We start from the raw sequence: 16,388 nt of genomic DNA on the forward strand, positions 1-16,388 counted from the left end.
TATTTACATATGTATAACACAAGTTCTAAAGATAAAAGATGCCCCTATATTAGAGATGCTGTTGCAAGAGTTAGAATAAAGGTATGGTTCAATGATTTGCATAGTCCTTATGCTCTGATTTCATAAATAAAATAATAGCTCCATTGGAATCCATTATCTTTCAGATGCTGAATGTGTACTGAATTTTACATATCCCTCAAATTCTATATCATATAACTCACACATTCCATCCTGTCTCAGTAAATATTCTTTTTAGACAATAAAAGCCTAAATTTCTATAATGTATACTCCTTGATTGACAATGGACACATCACTGCAAGGGGTGCTGGGCATTGTAGATAATTCCTCCTAAAAAAATGCTTTTATTTTTATTTATTTTTTTTGAGATGGATTCTCCCTCGGTCACCCAGGCTGGAGTGCAGTGGCACAGTCTTGGCTCACTGCAACCTCTGCTTCTCGGGTTCAAGTGATTCTCCTTCCTCAGCCTCCCAAGTAGCTGGGACTACCAGCATGTGCCATCACACTCGGCTAATTTTTGTATTTTTAGTAGAGATGGGGTTTCACCATGTTGGCCAGGCTTGTCTTGAACTCCTGACCTCAAGTGATCTCCCCACCTTGGCCTCCCAAAGTGCTGGGATTACAGGCATGAGCCACCGCTCCTGGCCAGAATGCTTTAGAGTGTAGGAACACAAATAACACACTGTCCAGACACAAACTGGTATAATGAGCCATTAGGCATGGCTTCATATGAAATTCACTTCGTCTTACATTTCTCCTTTGTTTTAATATGGAAAACAATAATGTGACATTTAAATAGTGGGGTCTCTTGAGCTCTTCTTTTTCCCAGTGAAGAAAAACACTTTCGTTTTATGACCTATTTCAGACAACATGGATAACAACGTTAGAAAAATAGCAAATGACCATTATGGTTGGGTTTATTTCAAATGTAATTGAGAGGTTAGGCTGTCTTTGGAGCCTGCAACTGTTTTTCTGACAACATGAAGTTTTCTGAGATATGTTTTCACTGAATGCTAAAAGAAACTGGATATTTATTTTGACACAAATCAATGTGCCTTTGGGTGTTATGTTTCTGCCCCAGGAGGATTACTATGGGTGAAGGAGAAGTACTATGTTGCCCTTGATCCCTAACAAGCACCATCACTCTCTGCAGCTTCCTAGTGTGGTCCCGATGGACAATCGAATGTGAAGGAACTTGAACTCCATGATTAAGAAAGGAAAAGGGGGAAAAAAAAGTGAAAGAAACCAATATCAAAGTTTAAAAAAAAGGGTTTGTCTGCCAAGCAAACAAAAGTCATGGCTTTAACAAAAGTCATGGTATCATCTACACATTTTTTTCCTTTATGAAGAACTGTGGCTAGACTAAACAAAACAGAACAGTACAGAACTCAGGGATTCAAACCAAGGTAATATGTCCTTCTTCCCTTTCTCCAGTTGGCATTGCCACATTCTACACAAGACAATGGGGGCTGAAGCCTCATCCTTCATGCTACATCAATCAAGCTTTCTTTCTTGGACATGTGCACAAGTTTTTCCTTCTTGCGGTGTGAGTATTCACTAGGGATGCTCCCCCTCCTAAACTTTTCTTGAGTTGAGCCCACAATCCCCACAACCATTGGGATGCATTGCATCGCATCAGCAGCAGGTGTTTTCTTGCTGTTGTTAATCGTTAGAAGTGTCATATTTGCACCGTATGTCTATGCTAGTTCCGGCTGATGGGACTGATGCCACATGTGAATCATGAGTTGAATGTATAAAAATTTCAGCTTTGCCACTGTTGTCCTTTGGATGGATATTATGCACAGGGAAAAGTAGATAGAGAGGAAAACAAAGAGTTGATCAGCTCCTAGTTCTGGAGTTGGTTGCTAGAAATTATAAAAAATGGTGGCTCTGCTCAGAAGACATGGGCATATAAAAGCTTGGAGTGCTTAATGCTCACATTTTCCCTTAAATGATAGAAATGGAAGTAAACATTTATTACCATTTGGTCAAGTGTAGCTTAACTTGCATTCATATTTCATTGTTAGTAATGGAGGTATGTGGAGATATACACAGACCTTGAGACAGCTGTTTTTTAATATTGCATACAGGCTAGCAGTTCATTGAAAACAGAGGAGAGAAGCCTGAAGGTTAGATCTTAGAAGAAGGCAGTTCTTCATGCACAGCTTTTGTCAATCCTGATTTGGTTTGAAAATAAAAATCATGGAATACCAAAATCAAAGGAGAGTTGATTAAGGGAAAGGGAAAAGGGGATCATCCCAGGAAGGGTGATGTCACTGGCCAGGAAAATGTCAGGCGAGGTTCCATGTCCTCACTCAAGTCCAAAGGTGCTGGTTTCCTCTACTGCTGTTAACAGCTTTTCATACAACATGGAGTACGAGGGATACGGTGGAAGATCCAGTCGGTTGAAGCATGTGTGTGCCCTGAATGGGGAGAAGAGATCGGTGAGAGTGTTTGTTTCAATGATACAACTGGTTCTGGATCTGTGACTGTCTGAAGTTGTGATTCAAAAGGGAATCAAAAGTGAGCAGGACCATGATTTAGGACCACCATAAAACACTGCACACTAAAGAGCCACATTCCTCTAGAATGAATAGACTAGTGGAAGGAATGGAATAACTAAAAATGGGTTGTTTGCATTTGCAAGCAAACCAACTACACTAGAATGACACTAGCAAACTGAATATAAACTCTACGGTATCAGCCTGATTTGCAATTGAGTTACAAATTTTGATGTGGTCAATGAAGGAGGCAGAAATATAATTAGTATTGAAGGATTATATTCCTAAGTCTTCTTGCCCAGCTCTGATTTCTGAGCCTCTGTGAACCACATGCATCTATTTAGAGGAACCTGAGATGGCCTGGAATTCTGAGATCCAGTTCTCCATTCAAGTCAAGTGTGCTCTGGAGACAAGTCTGACTCCTCTACCCCAGTAGAACCCACAGAACCTAAAGTCGAAGTGCTGCATTTCCAAGAAAAGCTGCCCCTGTGAGCCAGTCCTCCCTGGATGCCTGGAGTGTCCTGGCCCCCTGGGTTCTAGCTTGCTTCATGTGCTTCCTGCCAGTGTCTGCCTTAGACAAGGAATGTCTTCCTCGCCAGAGGCTAACACCTGGACCTGGAAGACTCATGTGGGTCTCCAGCAGTGGGTACAAGAAGCCCAACACACATAGATTCCCTGCTGTAGAGCCTTGAATCACCGACTAGCTGCTCCCTGCCAGAAGTTCTTTGTTTTTACAGAAACTTTGGCTGATGCTGAGTCCTTTACCATAGTAGGGAGAAAGGTGGATGGGTGCAGGTGAAAGTTCATTTCCTGCCTTTTCCTCCCTAAGAGTGGTGTGTTGAAATGGTGTTTTCAGACACCCACCAGCACAGAAAAGGGCACTCTAAAATCAAACCAAATCAAATCAAATCACAAAACAAACATACAAAGAAACAAACAAAACTAAACTCTTCATTAGAGTTTTATTTGGGATATTAAACTCTTCTTTTCATTACAAGATCCCTAGGGGACTTGTGTATTATTTACACCTTTGTTTTAAAGTATATAAATCAGAGTATCAGATCACTGCCCAGGCTGATGCAGCACTCAGGTTATGGGGGGACATTATTTTGGGAATGAGGAAGATGGGAAGAGGAAAGAGGGAAGGTGGGGTTTCCTGCCCATGGAGAATCTAGGGAGGATGCTGGTGTTTTCATCTGCCCAGCACCCATTCCTCCTCCTGGCAGTCCTTGGGGAACTATCCCTAACCCCTACCTCCCTCCTCCCTGTCCCCTTCCCGGCTCAAGCTCCAAAGGCAGGCACAGGGCAGTAGAGTGTCTGGTCTTAGGCCTTAAAGACATAACTGGGAAGAAACATACGAATACAGATTGGCAGAATTCTTAAATTATTATCTAAGATTCAAACAGGGCTTCCTTTACTTTAAAAGAAAATAATCGAAATACTTTACCTAGATGTAAATATTTGAGTGAAAGGGAACTCAGTAAATTGAGTAGGATGGTTACAGTGATTTCTCTCTATGTTAAAAAGATTGCAATGAAACTAGAACATACATTGGGCTATGGCTAAACAGGCGAAGTGGGGCGAAAAATCCCAAGCATGCTTTTGGAACTAGCTGAATTAGCCAGGGGCGAGATAGGAGCAGGCATCTTCTTCATAGTTTTCTTCCTCTGGTCATTTTAACTGGCATGAGTGGAAATATTACAGAAAAAAATCATCTTTACAAATTAGTTGGAACCAAATTAATTCTGTAAAATATCATTTCTGGGAGTAAACAGAAAGCATTGGTGAATAGCACCTGGTCTGAACACCCATGGTTTCCTTACTAGTTGCTTTTATTGCATTTATTTAGAGCCTTGGTGAACTCCCATAGTTTGTCATCTAGAATGAATGAACACAATCAAATCATGATCCAATTCAGCATTCCTAAGAGCTCGCCACCCTCCAGGTGTGGTTCTGACAGCACCGAGTGCCTGCTTACCTCATTCCTGTGCACCAAACCAAGCATTGCCCGGTGGTGTGGGGCAGTGGACAGCAATGAACCAGGGCTTGGAAGACCTCTATGCTGACCCCAGTCTAGCCACTTACCAGCTTTATGACCCTGGAAAAGTCGATTAATCTTCCTGAGCCTCAGTTTTCTCACTTGTAAAGTGGGGATAATAATATATGCTGTGTGCACCTCAGAGGGTTATGGGGAGGATCAACACTAGAACACACGTAAATGCGTTTTGTAACCTGTGAATCATCATTTAAACATAAGATTCTCTTAATAATGCAACCATGATTGTGATAATGATTTGGGGAACCATGTCATACTTGTGGCAACTGAAGTCTCTGGGGTTTGCACGTGACCTACTGGCAGGTGACTCACTCTCTTCTCACACTTGGTGCGATGGATGTTTTGGAGACCCGCACAGGTCTTTAAGTTGTGTCAAATTCCACGCCATTGGTGTCAAGCTAGGGTTCCAGCATTTTGAGATAATTTTGGATTGGGTTGTGCCAATCCTTGTATTGTTTATCCTTCTAACTGTGTCATGTACACAGTTGATCTCCCTGTCTCCTCTATTTTTTCCAAGTTATAGATTGAAATGTTAACCAACACAGGGCCAAAGAAAGTCTTGCTCCTCTCTACTAGAGACTGCCTTAAGGTTGACTAGAAACACACAAAAGAGGCAGCGGTCACTCCTCTTTGCTATCAATTGTTCAGCCGGTTATGTAAGTTGTGTCTTCCCTTCATACCAATCTTCTTCCACTGCCTAACTACAGCCTTGTTCTCTTCAGATAGGCCTTGCTCTCTTCCCTTCTAAATTTACCCTTTTTCAAGTTTGTCAATAATCTCTTGATCCCTAAATCCAGAAGCCCATACCCTACTCCCACCTGCTCCAGCTCTTTAAAAGCATTTGACAGCTCTTCCTCTGGAACATCTCCCTCCTTGGCTTCTTTTGGTTTCTCAATGGCTGCCATTTTCTCTGCTGAGCTCCCTGATGGCACCCTCAGGCCTCCTTTGTAAGTTCTCTTCTGGCCTTAGGTACTAGAGAGCAGCATTTCTCAGCTTGGCACGATTCACTTTTCGAACTTGATAACTCTTTGTTGTGGGAGCTGTTTTGTGCATTGTGAGATGTTTAGCAGCATCCTTGGCTTCTACTCAATAGACACCAGCAGCACCCCTTCCCCTCAACCAAAAATGTCTCCAGACATTGTCAACTGCCTCCTATGGGGGAAGAGGGGCAAAGTCGCCTTCCCCAGTCCCACCTTGAGAACCATTGCTACAGAGTAAGCCAACTACTAACTCAACCGGGCCTCCAACTCCACCCTGGGCCTGGGCTTAGTTTACATCTGCAGTGAAACATGTTCATATTAGAACTTCATTTGCAACTTTTAGGCCAGTTAATTGCCCATGACTCATAGCTTTGATATCCCTGGTCCCTGCCCCAAAGGTAAACCCAAAGACTCTCCCCTCTCCTTTATTCTATCTCCACACTGCCCAGTGCTACTTCGACTCTGACCTAGCTTGTGCGCTTCTCTTTCCTTCCAAGCCTTTCCTCTGTCCTCCTTTGAGCTCTTGTTCAAAGTAAAGAAACTTTGCCACCTCCTTAAGCTCTTTCCAGATGCTGCCTCCAGGTCCTGGTGTCCCGTCTCCAGTCCTCATGGGTGGAAATTGCTCACTGCCGCACATGCTGTGACGTGGACAGACATTCTTCACACTCCCTGCTGTCAATTCCATGTCATGACTTTTGCAATCTTTGGTCAGTTTCCATTTCTTTGAATTTCATGTCATTTAGAAAATTTATTTTTAAAACCATAGGTTTTGGCTGGCATTTCATTTTAATGAAATAGGATAGAGCAGAAAATAGATTTTATTGCAGATAATAAGGGTAAAGTTCTGTTTTGAGGAACTTGAGTTTCAGATATACACACACATACGTGCAAATGAGTACATGTGCATGTCCTGAGTTGTGATATAAAAGGCATTTCTTTCTGTGGACTACGGTTTAAGAAGCTTGAAAATCAGTGATCCAGATAGATCTTTGGTTCCTTCTGACCCTCTGAACTTCTAACTTATTATGATTATTATCTGGCACTTTGCTTAAGTCTTCTTTTACACTTCAAGTCCTCCTACCAGACTGTGTGGCAACTAAGTCCGCATGGCTGACAGGGTGAACACCAAGCCCCTAGTTCCTTGACCTCAACTCCAGTGACAGTCTTGCCTCTCATCTACTTCAACTATGAAATTATGACCCAGAAGCCCCTGCCCTCAAAGTCCTTTCTCCTGGCCCTCACACATCTTTTAGCAGGCAGGGACTTGGATTGACACAAAGGTTTTATGTAGCCTGAGCTATGACCGGGTTTTGCTGTGGCGGTGTCCGGCGCTCTCATCTGGGAAGCCAGCTGCCTTTCCTTTCTGCAGAGGAAAGACCTGAGGAAAGAGCTGAAGGCTGCCTCTCCCAGAGTGCAGGCCACATGCACTGTGGCTCACAGTACCTGGGAAGCCCATGCCACCCTGGGTCTGCTTTGCTTCCTGCCTGCTCAGGGCTTCCTGCTACCTGCCATAGCCAGGCCAGGTTTTCCCGAAAGACAGTTTCTGGAAGTCAGGGGTTCTTTCCTTCTATCCACACATAGATGACATTTTTTTAGGTTCTTGGATCTTCAGACATTGTCCAAAGGAGATTGGACAGGGGTCACTATTCAGGGGGTTATTTTCAGTGTCCTCTTAGAGGCATTTGCTTCTTGTCCCAAGAAGAGGTCCTTGCTTCCCCAAGAAACCATCTTGGGGGCTTGTGGTACAGCAGCCCTCTTAGGGGTGCCTTGGTCCAGATATGAAGAACCTGTTCATAAGCCCAATGTCTGCCTTAGAAGCTCTTTGTGTGGGTTAATAATATTAATGTATATTTCAAAGCTTCCAAAGCAAATACAGAAATTACATTCAATCTGTGACCCCAGAAAACAGAAGCAATGACTCTCATTTCCTAAAGAATAGAGACTCCTCAGCACGGTCTTGTCTTTTTTCTTCCTTTCTTTTTTTTTTTTAATGTAATTTAAGACAAGATCTCACTCTGTTGCCCAGGCTGGAGTGTGGTGGTGCAATCACAGCTCACTGCAGCCCCTGCCTCCTGGGCTCAAGTGATCCTCCTGCCTCAGCTTCCCAAGTAGCTGGGACTACCGATGCATGCCACCATGCCCAGCTAATTTTTTAAATTTTTTGTAGAGATGAGGTCTTGTCATGTTGCACAGGTTGGTCTTGAACTCTTGGGCACAAGCGATCCACCTGCCTTAGCCTCCCACAGTGCTAGGATTACAGGTGTGAGCCACTGCGCCCAGTCAGCAGGGTCTTTTGTTTGTGGCTCACCAAACTCTTTCTCAACTGCATCCCCTGTGATGTTGCTCCAGGCATCTTACCCTCTGCACTGGCTGGCCGCACCTTCCTGAACACGTGCTGCCATTCCCCGCTCTCAGCCCTTGCTCGTGTTATTGCTTCAGCCTGGAAGTCCCCTTCTCCCTATTCCTCACCTCCCAATCCTCCCCTAAATGCCAGTTTCTTTGTGGCATGTTCTCTAGGCAACTCGATTGGGAGGCTCTGTTTCACTCGCGCAGCACGCTGCTCTTACCCGCTGTGCTCCTCTGATTCTACCTTGCGCTGTAATTAGTTACTATCAGGCCATGTTATCCCTAGATTGCAGGTTCCCATGGGCAGGTGTGTGGTTGTATCTCAGCCCCTCCTCAAGCTGCATGCTATCATCAGTGATGACTCAAGCTGCATTCTCTAAAATAAAAGCAAGATGTTTCCAATAACTATATTCTTGAAATCTATCATTCAACTTAACAAATGGAAATTCTACCTTTTTAGTCTTCTTTTCTTGCCAGACTTACATTCACTACGTTTAGCTATTGGTAGAGCCATGCAAACAAGACAGACCCTGGAGCTGAGGGTCTGCTGAACTGAGTGGGTGAAGCCAGGGCTGAAGCCTACATCAGGGTGTTCAGCTGTGGTTAACCAGCTGGGCATGCCCACGAATGCTGACTGACACCAGGTGAATTGTCCTCAGGGAAAATCTGGGAAAGCTAGGTGAAAGCTATAGTCCAGTAAATCCTTCTGCAATAAGGATTTAGCAAAGGTATTTGGGTGGCCATGTAGAAATAGAGCTGTGTTAAATGCAAAGCTTCTTTATAATTAGAACGTATCCTATTAGCAAAAGATAATAGGGGTCAATCTTTTCTTCTGTCTGTTACAGCAGCGTTTCTCACTATAGCGCCTATGCACAACTGTCTCTTCAGTGCTTCCTGATCAGGAATGCACTACCCAGAGTGGCATAGAAAGGATTCAGGAAGTGCTGGGATTAAAACTCACAGTGCAGGGAATTTATTCTGTAAAACTACCTGGAGCCCCAGCGTCTCCTTTTCCACATTTATCCCACAATAGATGTGCTTTCTAAATAGAAGTCACCATAGAGACCCAGAGATATATGTAGTCTCATCCCCACATGTTCTAAAACTTGGTAGGAAAAATCCGACACACCACAAATATATAATGATCCTATGAAGTATCAAGTGACACGCTGCAGAAGTACAGATACGACGCTCGGGAGATTACTTCCAGGTTCCAGTATGTTTATATTAATGTCCTTGCCTCTGCCCTCTCCTGTGTCAGACATTCATCTTTAAATTAAGTTGGGCTATGACAGCATCCCACGACTGACACATGGACCAAGATATTACAGCTCAAATACCATCAGTCATCAAAACCTCTCTAAGAATAATATAGTTTCAGTGCAAATCTCACAGCCACCTCACCTTCACCTTTCCCTAATAACTCCAATGACAATACTTTGGGTGACAGGAAAGAATTCCATCCCAAAGGATGGTCACTCAAAATCAAATAGCAAAGTATACTTTGCCCTCTTCAGCAGGTTTCCCCGAAGGCTGGCAGGAGCTCTGTACCTGGGGAGAGAGGTAATTTTCCCCCATTTCTCTATGCAGAAGCGCCGAAGCCCATTGCTCCCACGGAGGGCTGCGAAGCCTTCGTAGGGCACGCTGGATGTTCCCGTGACAAACTGCAGTAATCTCAGCCTCTGCTCATTATTGAAGCGCTCCACCGCAGCCCAGAACCAGCGGATCACAAGATGCCCATCGTGGTAACCTGCACGAGGCAAAGGGAGGGAGGAAGACAGGATGTGGAGAAAAGAGGAAGGGGTGAGGAGGGAGAGAGAGATCAAACACATCAGGTATGAGAGGAACGGAACAACTGCTTTTGATCTGATTTCTCTCGTGATGGCCTTTAGAGAGGTCTAAAACAATTTGTGCAACTAGGTCAAGTTTTAGAACAAAAGCAGATTTAGAAAATAGTCATTTTATAAAAGGACTTTATGTTCTGTGAGATGTTCTCAGAGATGTCTGTTTCTATTTAAACAACTGGGACTCCACTTAAAATGTCCCTGCCTCATATAGGTGTAGATAAGGAGTAGAAGGGCCTGGTAGAGACCAAAGGGCCTATGAATATAATATTGCATCATATTTCCTTTGTTTTGCTGTCTTAGCTCTTGGCAACCACATACCACAGGAGAGTCTAGGACTTACCAGTCTAGGCTGGAGGTGAACAGCCAGTTTGGTGAACAGGAGATCCCAGGCTCTCCCCTTGAGCAGCTGTTCTCAGGCCAGCCCTGGGTGGAAACATGCTGGACCCATGGATTAAGTACTGGGTCCCTCTCACAGTAAGCGGGGGAGACCATGCTTGGATATATCAATTAAATGATTTGCCATTGACTGCAAATGCAAGAGGCATTCAGAGAGGGGAGAAATCTATGTGTGCCAAGGTATAAGCAAGGAAAACTTCAGAAAGGAAGTGAAGTTACAAGCAGCTTGCAAAGGGCTTGTGCAAGTGGAGGGAAGAAGGAGGACATTCCTGGCAGGAAAAATAAAGAATAACAAGAAAGAGGAGGAAATATGCAGGCAACAGTAAGCCACTAGAGTAGAGGAGTGTCTGGTGAAGGCAGGAAGGAATATTTCCGGGGGCGTTATGGGGCCTTAACAGCCAGGCAGAGACTTTTTTTTTTTTTTTTTTTGAGACAGAATCTCGCTCTGTTGCCCAGGCTGGAGTGCAGTGGCACGATCTTGGCTCACTGCAACCTCTGCCTCCTGGGTTCAAGGGATCCTCCTATCTCAGCCTCTTGAGTAGCTGGGACTACAGGCATGTGCCACCACACCTGGCTAATTTTTGAATTTGTTTTAGAGGCAGGGTTTCACCAGGCTGGTCTCGAACTTCTGAGTTCAAGCAATCTGTCTGCCTCAGTCTTCCAAAGTGTTGGGATTACAGGCATGAGCCACCATGCCCAGCTAGGCAGACAGCGGTTTTCATTCTATACCGGTTTTATACTATAAGAGGTTTTGCAGGGCTGAGTTTACTGGGGACGTGAGAGAGGCTGAGGGGATGCCCCTAGCTCACTCTCTACTGTATTGATGGGATTTCTCTGTGATATTGTAAATGAAGAGTTTTGAGGCTAACAAAACCCTTCAAATCTATAAGTAATAAGGAACTTGTTTTGTGGGTGGGGAAGTGGCCTGAGGAAAACAATGTTTCAGGAAGACAGGTCTGGCAGTGTGCAAGGAGGGGTTAGACATTAGCTTTGGTGAGGGCCACAGTTAGAACCATGTTGTGGCAAACCAGGATTGAGGCAGAGGGGGCTCCAATTCCGTAGGAAGTGAGACACCCTTCCCTGGAGCCATGCATGCCGCTCAGGAGCTGGGTCCTGGATGGAATGTTCTCTGTAAGCCTCTACATCGAGTTAGGCCAGAGACTCGACCAATATGAGGACGATGCCACCTGAAGGAAAGTTCAGGTTGGGAGTTGGAGAAAGGCATGTACAAGCTCCTGCTTTGTACTGAAGTAAGGCCAAGCTTTTTGTAGTCTTCAAAAAGTGATGAATTATATATACATGCAATGGAATGTTATTTGGCTATAAAAAGGAATAAAATACTGAAACATGCTACATACAACATGGATGAACCTCAAAACGGTAGGCTAAGTCAAAGAAGCCAGACACAAAAGACCACATTTTGTATGATTCTATTTATATGACATATCCAGGATAGGCAAATCCACTGAGACAGAAGGCAGATTGATGGTTGCCAGGGGTTGGGGGAAAGGGGCATGGGAGTGAGAGCAACTGCTTCATGGGTACAAGGTTTCCTTTTGGGGTGATGCAAATATTCTAGAAGTAGCTAAAGGCAATGGTTGCACAACACTGTGAATGTACTAAATGCCACTGACTTGTTCGCTTTAGTCAATTTTATTTTACATCAATTTCACCTCAACAAAACAAACTTTTGGAAAATGCTGAGTTCTATTTGTGATCATTGCATCATCACAGCTCCTGCCCACTCACCTCCCCGGTACTCGGTGTTATTCCGCCAGTCATTTAGGTCGATTTCTGCAGTGCCAGCTATCACCAGCTCCAGCTCCCTAGCATCAAACACGGACACCAGCCTCGAGTCTACAACCTGAAATGCAGGTTAGGCTTCAGCATCCAGGTCCAAACACATGGAAAGGCTATGTTCATTATTGTATTTATGTGGGTTAAACTGGGAAACTGACCATCACTGGCAATACTTTTTTAAAGTCTGTAATCATTTTTAACTTGAAAATTATTGCTATGATCTGAATGTTTATATCCTTTTCTTTCTCCAAATTCATATGTTGAAATCTTCACCCTGAGGGGATTGTATTAGGAGGTGGGGCCTTTGGGGAATGATTAGATATGAGAGCTTCATGCTTTTATTAAACACGCCCGAGAGAGACCTCGTGTCCCTTCCTTCACATGAAGACAGAGGGAGAAGGTACCATCTATGAACCAGAAGGTGGCCCCTTACCAGACACCAAATCTGCTGGTACCTTGATCTTGGACTTCCCAGCCTCCAAAACTGTGAGAAATAAATGTCTGTGGCTGTAAGCCACCCATCTCACAGTATTTTGTTATAGCAGCTTGAACTGCTGCTATAACAATGAACTGCTGATCATTGACTTAAATATTTTATAACACAAGCCTTCATGAGCAGGGAACAGAAAAAAGAATCCCATGCTCCACCCCTAATGCTCCCTCTCAGAATGATTTTGTAAAGAAATGTGGCTCGACTTTCTGAAGTCACATTGAAGTTTTCAAATAACATTGGATTTTAAAGGCCAAAAGTCCACATCACTTTGAAGGACTTAATAGCTATTAGTATTACTATTTCATTTACAATGTAATCTTTCACATGCAATTATGACTTATTTCCTAAAATTGAGCATTTGTATTAAAACGACTGTATTTTCCATCCCTTCTCAAACCATGACCCTAAGAATAAAAGCCTCATGCTCACTGGACTGAGCTAGCTGGGTGGAAATTTGTCTTTTCCTTCCCTTCTTCTCTCACTTCCTTCCTCCCTCCTTAGAGATCTGGGAAGAGTTGTTTTGTTAGGGTTCTGCATTCTGACTTTGCATCTTGTGCCAAATGTACGAGGCACAACTGAAGTCCTGTGGTGGTACCTCCTTTTATCAAACCAGTGGTGGACGAGACCATGGCCAGTGCGCTTCTCCATTCTGGCAGGGAAGGACAGCCTTCCACGACCCAAGACCTGAGAAAACGTTTATAGCCTCTGGTTTTTAAACTGGAGTTCAAGGACATCATAGGATGTCTAGCGGCCCTCCCTGTCTTCCTCATTTACCACTCAGCATAGATAACGTGGCACAACATGATGCTATAACAAAATAAAATTCTAGTGACAGTGGACAATACCCCCCCAATGTCTTCACTTATTTTTGCTTCATTGACTGAAAGGAAACACCACCTGCACATATCGTGACAAGAGACGTTAGATGTTTTCACATCTGGCACACCAGGGTCACATGCCAGTTGCTTGAAAGCATTTTTCACCCATAAGAGTTGAGTTTCCCAGAGAACTCTGACCCCTCAGCCCTCCATCACAAGAAGGTCCTCAGTACTCCCTGGTGAGGAGCACTCGCTGAGCCCACTGCCCACCTTGGCTCTCCCTCTCTGTTCTCACCACCTGAGCTGCTGCTCCCTCAGGGAGCCTGGAGGACAAGGCCCCGTGAAGCAGCACCCTGGCCACAGCTTGCCTTCCCCAGGCCACCAGGCCTCACCTCGTAGAAGCCGCGCACCAGCGCCTCGGTCTGCTGTACCACGCCACGCTCCACCCGCCACTTCACCATGCGCTCAATGTACTCCTTCTTGTTCTTCTCCGTCACCTGTGTGTTGGCTCCTCCAGACTTCAACTCCCTTTCCGTGACCTTGTAGGAAAACAGAAATATTGCGATGCTTGTCAGTTCAGCTTCTCTCTCAGGGAGGCACACTGATTTTAGGGGGATGACTGTATGCCAAAAATCCTCTACGGGGCATTATTCAGCATAATAATGCTTTTTTTCCTTGCTAAAGGTCACTAAAAAAGCTCTGGCTGTTCTAACCAGATTGGAGCACAGTGGTGCAATCATAGCTTATTGCAGCCCTGCATTCCTGGGGGCAAATGACCCTCCTGCCTCAGCCTCCTGAGTAGCTGGGACCACAGACAAGCCCCACTCCGCCTGGTTAATTTTTTTTTCTTTCTTCTTCTCCTTCTTCTTCTTCTTTTTTTTTTTTGATAGAATGTGTTCTATGTTGCCCAGTCTAGTCTTGAACTACTGGCCTTAAGTGATCCTCCCAACTCCAAAGTATTGGGATTAATTGGGATTACAGGCATGAGCCACTGCACCTGACCTCTAAGCAGATTGTTAAGCACCTTGGAAAGGCTACAGTTTTTGTTTTATACAGAGGAAACAAGTTTCCTACACTCAAGAAGCATAATGGAAATAAAAGGAAAATGTCCTAGGTTGTCCCTAATGGTGAAGCTGAATGTCTCAACACTACAATGACATACTTGATGCCCCCAAATCTCAATGACAGCAAATTCTTAACAGCCATCAGCTTCCACTCCCACAGCTGGCCAGAAGACAGTGGTCTTCTGGCAGAGGGTGGGGTATAATATTACACAGCCAGGGCAGCCTGACCCTGGGAAGGGAACCAGAAGCATGTAGGCACACAGAGCAAATGGCGCTGCCACTTGTGTGATGATGCCTGTTTGTTAGGACATGCTTGAGTCATCAGGGAAGGCTCTGATATGTGTGCCATCTTTTCACAGGCAAGAAGGTAGATAACATACTAGACATTTTTTAAAAAATCAAAATATGTTCATTTATGAAGGGGGTAATCTTCAGTCATCTTAAATTCACTTAAGCGTTCACTGCAATGCTCAATGCCGCAAGACAAATGAGGCATCACTGGACTTAGTTACTGGTTTAAAGAAAAAATACATATATGTTTGGCACTTGTGGACATAGGTACCTAAACAAAGCAGTCCATAAGTAGTCTGATGGTTACTTTTTCTTTTATCACTTAGGTGATTAGTGCTAATTATAAAATATTGGCTAATGATAAAATACTTGTTACCACCCAGCATCCATATTCTTTGGAATGTCTGATTTTTAGCTGCCCAGTTAAAGACTTTATTTTCCAACCTCTCTCACAGCTAGGTGTGGCATGTAAGTAAATTCTGTCCAATGGGATGTAAGCAGAAGTGTATGGCACTGTCAGGAGGCCTCCTTGAAGGGATGGGCTGTGTGTTCCTTTGTCCTGCTGCATTGAACACAGTTGTGATGGTTGGGATGCTGTACACATCTGGGCTAAGAGTGCAGGTGGCCTATCCTAGCGATAGCAGTGGGGAGACCTGGAAGGAGCTTGATCCCTGAGGATTTTATCAGAGTTTTTTTGTTTTTGTTTTGAGACGGGGTCTCACTCTATCACCCAGGCTGGAGTGCAGTGGTACAATCTCAGCTCTCGCAACCTCCCTCTCCCAGGCTCAAGCGATTCTCCCACCTCAGCCTCCCAAGTAACTGGGACTATAGGTGCATGCCACCACACCTGACTAATTTTTTTATTTTTAGTACAGACAGGGTTTCGCCATGTTGGCCAGGCTGGTCTTCAGCTCCTGGCCTCAAGCGATCCACCTGCCTTGGCCTCCCAAAGTGCTAGGATTATAGGCGTGGACCACCACACTCAGCCTAAACAGGGCTTTTATGGGGGAGAAAAAGCTTCTATTAATTTCAACAGGGTCATTTTTGGCTTCTTCACTAGTAGCTGAATCTAATCCTAAAGCCTATGGTGTCTTTCACCTGCATCCCTCTGCTCTCCACTATCTAACAACTTGACAAAAGAAAGGCTGCAATTCAATCTTCTAAAACCACTCATTGTTCTTGGTGACCTCCTTTTGAAGAGAAATGAGATAAACTTTAAACAGGTATACAGGTGACCCCTGAGCAGCATGGGTTTGGACTGCATGGGTCCACTTGTACATGGATTTTTTTCAATAAAGATATTGGAAATTTTTTTGGAGATTTACAACAATTTGAAAAAACTCACAGATGACCCGCATACCTAGAAAATTAATAGAAGCTTTTTTAAAATGAAAAAAAGTTAGAAATGTCATGAGTCCATAAAATATATGTAGATACTAGTCTACTTTATCATTTACCAACATAAAATGTACACAAATCTATTATTAAAAAGTTAAAATTTATGAAAATGTACACACACAAACACTTAGCGCTTGTACATGGTGCCACTGGCAGTTGAGAGAAATACAAACATAAAAATGAGGTATTAAATCATAACTGCATAAAATTAACTGTACTACATACTGTACTATTGTAATAATTTTGTAGTCACCTACTGTTGTTTTTGCAATGAGCTCAAGTGTTGCTGATGAACAGCCTCTCTCCAGTAAATTGTGTATCACAGTAAAAAGTGATCTTTCTTGTTTACTGCATATTTTCCACTGTGTTTAAGTGCAATA

At 43.9% G+C, this 16,388-nt stretch overlaps 1 protein-coding gene across 7 annotated transcripts in view; it reads right to left on the minus strand.

Moving 5' to 3' along the window:
* Nucleotides 1–2,076: 2,076 nt before the first annotated feature.
* Nucleotides 2,077–16,388, minus strand: part of HECW1 (HECT, C2 and WW domain containing E3 ubiquitin protein ligase 1) — a 473,895-nt gene continuing 459,583 nt past the window's right edge. For all 7 annotated transcript variants that reach the window (XM_055293321.2, XM_055293322.2, XM_055293319.2 and 4 more), the window contains 4 exons: nucleotides 13,648–13,794; nucleotides 11,894–12,008; nucleotides 9,453–9,651; nucleotides 2,077–2,441 (listed from right to left, as the gene is read on the minus strand). In XM_055293321.2, the coding sequence (XP_055149296.1) occupies nucleotides 2,330–2,441; nucleotides 9,453–9,651; nucleotides 11,894–12,008; nucleotides 13,648–13,794 (573 nt within the window). In that variant the 3' untranslated portion in view covers nucleotides 2,077–2,329. The remainder of the gene's footprint in view (nucleotides 2,442–9,452; nucleotides 9,652–11,893; nucleotides 12,009–13,647; nucleotides 13,795–16,388) is intronic.

This window comes from Symphalangus syndactylus, chromosome 9 (genome assembly GCF_028878055.3).
Source record: "Symphalangus syndactylus isolate Jambi chromosome 9, NHGRI_mSymSyn1-v2.1_pri, whole genome shotgun sequence".
Taxonomy (NCBI): domain Eukaryota; kingdom Metazoa; phylum Chordata; class Mammalia; order Primates; family Hylobatidae; genus Symphalangus; species Symphalangus syndactylus.